The 7,890-nt window shown below is 32.0% G+C and overlaps 1 protein-coding gene across 1 annotated transcript; it reads left to right on the top strand.

Moving 5' to 3' along the window:
- Positions 1 to 4,557: 4,557 nt before the first annotated feature.
- On the top strand, positions 4,558 to 7,523 carry LOC11436266 (PGR5-like protein 1A, chloroplastic). Its single transcript, XM_003611140.3, has 10 exons — positions 4,558 to 4,815; positions 4,928 to 5,046; positions 5,134 to 5,230; positions 5,358 to 5,458; positions 5,674 to 5,730; positions 5,971 to 6,047; positions 6,551 to 6,602; positions 6,754 to 6,864; positions 6,946 to 7,043; positions 7,165 to 7,523. Exons 1-10 carry the CDS (start codon positions 4,650 to 4,652, stop codon positions 7,232 to 7,234), a joined length of 948 nt encoding a protein of 315 aa, XP_003611188.2. The 5' UTR covers positions 4,558 to 4,649; the 3' UTR covers positions 7,235 to 7,523.
- Positions 7,524 to 7,890: the final 367 nt, after the last annotated feature.

The following is a 7,890-nucleotide window of genomic DNA, read 5'->3' as shown; positions in this document are numbered from 1 at the left end:
TTCTTAAATTGTACTATTCTGAACTACCAAAAGAGCCTTGGTCGTCAGTTCAGGACTCAAAAACTAGGCCTAATTCATTGAGGTCCAAAATGAACTATTCACACCTCCACTCAACAGTGGGGTGTTCTCGCAACTATAAGACTTCCAAGGAATCTGAAACACCTCTTTCAATATGTAATGCCTGACAGTCACAAGTTACATCATCTATAACCATCGACCAATGGCAATGCAACCATTATTCCTAGGATGTACACACCCAGGGGTGGCCCTGAGGGCGGGCTCGAGGGGCGGGAGCCCAGGGCACCATTTTCATAAGGGCACCAAAATTATTATTTTTATGTAGTAGGTAGTACTACATAGATATATTTCTTTTTAAATTGCTTTGAATAATTATATTGAAAATATGTTTTTAAAGAACTTTGATTATGAATGAATCTTTTGCAATAAAAAATGCAAGAAGAAAGACATTCAAATAATTAAAAGGACATAATTTTATTAATTCGCCCAGGGCGCTAAAAATCTTAGGACCGGCCCTGAACACTCCTCCACTATATGAGAGGACTTTTCCAGTCCTCCATGGTACGATTCAATCTACCATTAACCCTCAATTCTTGCTCATATACCGACTTGAGTTTCAGAAATATTAATTAAAGATTGTTGATAAATTTAACAAACTGGAAGTTTTTTTACATATTGGAAAGGTAAAGTGAGGTGAACTCATTCTGAACCTTAAATGATTTTAATTGACACTGAAAAAATTGTTACAAAATAAAATGAGTAAAATTGATATTTTCAGTGATTCGTAAGGATAAACATGGAGTTGTAAGGTACAAGGTATATTTTTCCCTCTTTTCTTATTGAAATTATTCCTATAGACACCTAGAATTTATTCACAGGCACCTCAAATTTTCAAAAATATCATCTCCAGTAGTTAGCCACCGTTCTCATGTGGGTGGAAGGTAAAAACAGTTTTCTACTTTTTAAATTGGCCAATCGGATAACCGATCTAAAAGGTATTTATGGGGTTCAAACAAGTCTGACCTTTTAAATCTACTAAACGTGTAGACGATGTAACAAATTGTTGTTTCAAGTAGCCGACCGCTACTTCTTAGAGCGGTTAAATGTGTAAGAGATCTAAAAGTCCTTGGAAATTGTTTTTCAGTGCTGTTCGCCGCGAAATGGTTTATACCTTTCAATGGAGATATTTTCAGAAGTTTATGGTGTTTAAATTCAATTAATGGGTGTCTAAAGAGCAATTTTCTTTCTTATTTTGACAACCAAAGCCAAAAACTAGTTACGAAAAGTAACTAAAGAGTTATATGGGTGAAAGAAAATGTCCATTTTGGCCACATTGTCAATATCCTTAAATAATAAAAAGAGCAATCATATGGACAAACTCTCTTATACTCTTTTAAACATCCATTAAACTATTGATCCCCGTCATAAGTTGTTAAACAATGTATGCAGAATAACCGAATTTACTGTTTAATTAAACGCCTTTTTTTTTATTGAAAACTAAATAAAAATAAAAATAATAGTTTCCCTCAAAAAAAAAAAATTTATTTCACCCTTCTCCTTCTTTGTGACTACTAATACTTGTGAACCCACTTATAATAATCATGAAAAAAATCTTCAGATCAAATAAAAAAAGGGTTAAATATGTTTTTGGTCCCTATATTTTGTGCGATTTTGAGAATAGTCCTTACATTTCAATAAATGTTTTTAAAATCCCTACATTTTTTCTCCGTTAGTGCAATTGGTCCCTGCCATCAGTGCCATGTTGATGAAACACAAGCCATCATAACAAGTTCAACCCCACCCCACCAAATCTCCACCACAACACCTTCCACACCCGCAACAACAAGCGCTTTCAACGACAACATCATCGCTTTCGGCCTCCAAATCTTCCCCTCTAAACCAACATTTTTCACCGGAAGCGTGACAAACACCGGCGATCCATGTCTACGACGCTGCGAAGAAAGATTGTGGTAAAGCTCATAGAGAAGTTCTCCGCCGAGATTGAACCGCCAACATCGGCATCAAGTTAATAATTTGACAGCAGGGACTATTTACGCTAACGGAGGAAAAATGTAGGGATTTTAAAAACATTTATTGAAATGTAAGGACTATTCTCAAAATCGTGCAAAATGTAGGGACTAAAAACATATTTAACCCATAAAAAAAATATCAAACCTCAACAAGCCAAATACATATTTCTTTTTTACATGATAAAAATTGATTGTTTCTTAAATTAAAAAAAAAAAATCTTCAATTTCAAGAAAAATGGCTTCTTTGATTCCCAAAAAAAAATGGTATTTGACATTCATTTCTTCATCATTATCTCAATCTATTCTTCTCCCCCATATTTTGTCATAGACAACGGAACCCATGAAATAAACCCAGAGAAGAAGACTTTCAAAGCTTCATTATTTTGTTTCCTTCTTCTTCAACTGCATTTTTTATTCCTAAATTAGGTTTCAGAAATTAAGTCAGAAAAGGATTATATTAACTTTTTTTATGTTGTTGTTTGAGAAGAAACAAAATAAAATGAAGTGAGAGCTTATGGTTGTTTCTTTATTTCTTTACATCACCCATTTTCTTACAGAAGAAAACTATGTGTGCCGGTTGTCGTTTTCAAAATTTATTTAGACAAATGAGGTGGATTAGAAGTGACCTGCATTACAATGGGGTAAAGACATATTAACCCTTTATTTTATTTATGATAATTTATAGTAAAATCTCAGCTCTTTTAGAAATATTTACCAAACAGTTTTTAACTTAAAAGTATTAATAAAATTGAAAAAAACTACAAATAGCAAACAACTTTAACTTTTACTTTTAAGTTCTAATTTTTAACTTTATTCTTAATGTAACTTTTAGACCTCAAAAAAGTAGGGTCAAACGCACCCTTAGTATTCCTCTAATTAAAAACATATACATTTATCTTATTGTTATTTTTTTATGTTATTCCTCTGATCTTTAGAGAAATGGGTCATTGGTAATCCAAAGTTCACTCGTGAGGTAAATATAATATGGTCAAGAATTTAAAGTTTGGTTGTGAGATAAATATAGTCCGACCAAGAATCGTTTCACCTAAAAATTGAACTTGAATTCTCTCGAATGATTCACCCTTTGATGAAACCCATTAACCACTTGAGTCGATAACTTAATTATATTTTTTGTATTTTTACTATTGTGAAATTTGCATCGGAAAATGACACATCCATTAAAATAGTTGAACTTATTAATAAAATTTGTACAATGATTATTAAAAAAAAATGTGAATTAATTAATAATAAAGAAAAATATTTAATAATAATTTAGTCTAAATTTATCTCAATTAATTATTTATGAAAGTATTAAGTATGTGCGCTATGTAATAAATTCTTAAAACACAAACAAAGATGGTCGAACACAGACAACAGGTGGTGATCCATTTCCCATTTGCATACGTAAAATTATATGATTAGCGAGTAATGTGAAAGCTTGGATTTAAGACGCAATTTGTAATTCCCGTGAGTTTTAGTTCAGTTGGTATGAATATTGCATATTAAATTATGTGAGCTCTAGTCACTTGAAAAAAAAAAACAATTTGTACTTTGTCATAAAGAAAAACACTTGTTGAGAAATTAATTTACCTAATTTCAAATAAATAGTGGGAATTTAAACATGTGATTAAGGATGACAATGATTACTGGACTAGCTGAATACCTGCAAAAACTATTATTGATAGATAATGTAAATATATACACTTTGTAGGTACAAGTCAAAATAATTACCCGCAAATTAGTTGTGAGGATATGGTTGCAGGTACCTTGTACTCTTCTACAAATTATTACTTTTTTCAACCATTTTATCATTTCTCAATGATGATTCTTTTGTTGTGAAATTATTTACCTTACGCCCGTGCATGATAAATATTGCACTACATTCAAATAGTTAAAAGTAAAAAAATAAAAAGAGGAGCCAATAAACCATGGAAAATAGATATGCAAATCTACTCAAAAGCATTTAGAAGAAATGATAGGATCTTTTCTAACTTAATCAAAGTTTTAGCAACATGCATCTTTTGATGTATTTAGTCACTTTTTAATTATGATGACATGCTAAAACACTTTTTTTAAAATATAAGTGAGTTTATTCTAGCAAATGTTTGTGGGAGTTGTTAACTTATATCCACTTTTCTTTTTAAAATGTGTTTTTACAACATTCACTTCAAAGTGTATTTAACAACTTTTTAGTTATATCTTCTTAAAATACTCCTTCTATAAAACTTATTTAATACTCTAAATTAAATTTAGAAAAATCAATTTTGGTAAGTAGTACATTAATTATATAGGTCCACCTATGCCCACGTGATAGCTTAAAACATGAGGCAACAAAGAAAGTATTACTACCTAGGATTTTGATGTTGATGTTGATATTATTATGAAAAAGATAGTGAAACAAGAGGAGAAGAAAGGGAGAATAAGCAGTTCCAAGTCCCTCCACACGTTAGCCATTGCCTTATCTTTGTTTCCCTCCAAACAATATTCACCTTCAATGAATTCCCCAAATGCACAAAATAATAATGTTACTACCCTCATAACTAGAACTAGCTCCATCACCACCAATACAATATTCTTTATTAATTAATCATCATCATCATCATGGCTAGTAAATTATTAGCATTCACATTGACATGCCCTTCAAGTCCATCATTCTCTACTTCTGCTTCTAGAGTCCTTCCAATTCATTTCAATGCCGGCGGCCGCCACTCATCCCTTCGCCGCGGCCTATTTTTGCTTTCCCCCAAGGCCACCTCCGATCAACAAGGTCTTATCTTATGACATTAACAATCTTTAGGCCGGATACTGAGTTTTCAAAAATAAAAATATCTACTATTGGTTTCTTTCATTGGTCTAACATTGTTTCCTTCCCTCTTCAGCTGGCAAGGTTGAGGAAGATGCTGTTGTTGATAGTAAAATTTTACAATATTGTAGCATAGACCAAAAAGAGAAGAAATCACTTGGTGAACTTGAGCAAGATTTTCTTCAAGCACTTCAAGTATAAACAATTATTTCTTCTCATTAATATGTGTTCTGTTCTGAGCAATGTTTAAATCAGAGTATTCTGTTTATTAATATTGAATAGGCATTTTACTATGAGGGAAAAGCAACTATGTCAAATGAAGAATTTGATAATCTCAAAGAAGAACTCATGTGGGAAGGAAGCAGCGTTGTAATGCTAAGTATGCACCAAAAACTTCAGTGAATTTATGTACTTATGTTACTGCAACTGTACTTAATAACAATACATGAGTTTTCTCTAAGTTCAACTTTGTTTTTTTGAGTTTTCAATATTGGTTATTTGTGCAGGTTCTTCTGAGCAAAAATTTCTGGAAGCATCTATTGCTTATGTGTCTGGAAAACCACTCATGAGTGATAAAGAGTTTGATGAATTAAAACTGAAGCTAAAGGTTTGCTATTTTCATTTCATGTATAGCATATCGGCCTATAGAAACACGAGTTGGTGTGTTTTGATTAGAAAATCTAATAAGAGTTTCATCGCTCACACAAAATCTAAACATTTACTAAATTTATATGATTTTAAAATATAGTGTGTGTGTGCACGCGCGTGTAACCATTTCTTGTAGTACCAAGTGTGATTCCACATGGATTCTTTTTTTTTTAGATGGAAGGGAGTGAAATTGTGGCAGAGGGTCCCCGGTGCAGTCTTCGTAGTAGAAAGGTATCAAGTTAAATTTGTCGCATGTTCCTATATGAGCATTTGCATCGTAAAAGACATTAAATAAAAGGATTTGAGACTACTGTGAAAACTATAGTATTGCTTCTGTCCTGTATTTATACTGAAATTCAGCTTAAGGATTCCTTGAAATGATTCATGTATGTTTTAGATTTTCTATATGCTAGTATGTATTAACTGTTAAATGTTAGTGTTTATTCACTACTAATTAATACCCTTTTATAGGTATACAGTGATCTGACTGTCGACTATTTAAAGGCGCTCCTACTGAAAGTCCCAGCAACTGTGATTGCATTAGGATTGTAAGTAACTTTCCTTCTTTTATTGAGTGCATGATGAGTTCGTGTTGCATTTGATTTGGCAATTTTTTAGTTCCAGACATTGATTTGTTTGAAAAGTATGTGATTGTTAGAGAACTATAAAGTCTAATACGGGACAAGCATAGAACAACAAATAATGTAGAGGGTAGGTCAATGGTTTGAACATTTTGGACGATTTTTCTGTCATGCTTGTTATAAATCTAGTGTAGTCTACACTCACTTCATTTTGGATTTGTACAAATTCAACAAAGTTTAAAGTCCAATAGCTTAACGACCTATACCGATTCAAGTAAAAATAGAAACTTGTGACACAAGAAACATAAGTCCAATTTTGAAAAAAGACTTGAAACGAGGTTTATCAAGGTTGATAGTAGGGCGAGTGAGTCATAAAACAATCTTTGAGACGGCCTTTTTTTATTTTGATAAAAGAGACAAGTTTGGGATTGACATTTGCATCTTTTTTATTATTTCCTCTGTAATATCAGGTTCTTCTTCCTTGATGATGTGACTGGGTTTGAGATCAATTATCTGATAGCGGTATATCTCATTTTCCTTGTTCTGCCATCTCTAATTGCTTATTTAGATGCAATTGATTCTTAAATTTAATAGTATTCGTAAATTTTGTTGGTTACAAATTTCTTTGATTCATCTAATGATTGATAAAGGTTGTGTGAATTGTTAACTGCAGATTCCAGAACCTTTCAGTTTCATTTTAACTTGGTTTGCAGCAGTTCCCTTCATTCTGTGGTTTGCTCAGTCAATTACAAATGCAATTATAAAAGATTTCTTGATTTTGAAGGTATAGTTTTTGTAATTTATCTCTGTTGAGTTATTATACTGAACCATTACATATACTAAGATAGTTTATTTTTAATTAAAGGGTCCATGTCCTAATTGTGGTACTGAAAACACCTCCTTCTTTGGGACTATATTGTCAATTTCAAGTGGAGATTCCACCAACAAAGTCAAATGTGAGAAGTAAGTATGAAACCTTTTGTGCATTATTAAGTCATGTCATTACTTCCATATTCATTTTCTTTTATCAAATTAATATGATATATGGTAGATACAAATATAACAATCCAAATTTATGCCTCAGCTGTGGAACTGCGATGCTGTATGATTCAACTACAAGATTGATTACATTGCCAGAAGGAAGTAATGCATAAATGAAGGGATTAGTTCACCATTGGTATAGAAACTATTTACATGTGGAAGATAGCATGACTGATTTATCAAGTCAAGAAACTGTAAGGTCTTCCACTAGTTAAAGGCAATGAAGTCATTATTCTCACTCTGGAACACCATTGGTTTGATATGTGTATACTTTCTGTGATATTTGTATAGCATACACAGTTTTTGCTTTTTGTTTTTTTGAGTTATGAGAATCCTTAGCTCCAATGGTTGACTTTGATTAACATACATGATAGGCTTATATATCAAAATTTGTTCCTACCACCTCCACAAATTTGAGTTATTAGGTTTTTACATCGAGTTTAATTCATCTTTATAAAATCGACTTGCAAGATAATCAATGTCACTCTTTATATACTCTTTTCAACCCTAATCTCTTTCTAATGTGTAATTTGGGTGTTTTTCGATAAACTTCTTCACACCCAACACTATTGAGCTTTGTATAGGAAAACCAAGAAGAGATAGTCCCCACACAACATAAGAATGCGAATTTAATGTAGTTCAGCACATCATACTTACATTCACAGTTTCACAACAAAATAATTTATTGCTGAACATTCAATTTTTACAAGAATTTAGCAAATCCTCTCAAACAATTGTGCACAGAAAAATTGTAAACCCTCTCAAAGAC

This window comes from Medicago truncatula, chromosome 5, assembly GCF_003473485.1.
Source record: "Medicago truncatula cultivar Jemalong A17 chromosome 5, MtrunA17r5.0-ANR, whole genome shotgun sequence".
NCBI lineage: Eukaryota > Viridiplantae > Streptophyta > Magnoliopsida > Fabales > Fabaceae > Medicago > Medicago truncatula.
This window is presented reverse-complemented; position numbering and strand designations above follow the sequence as displayed.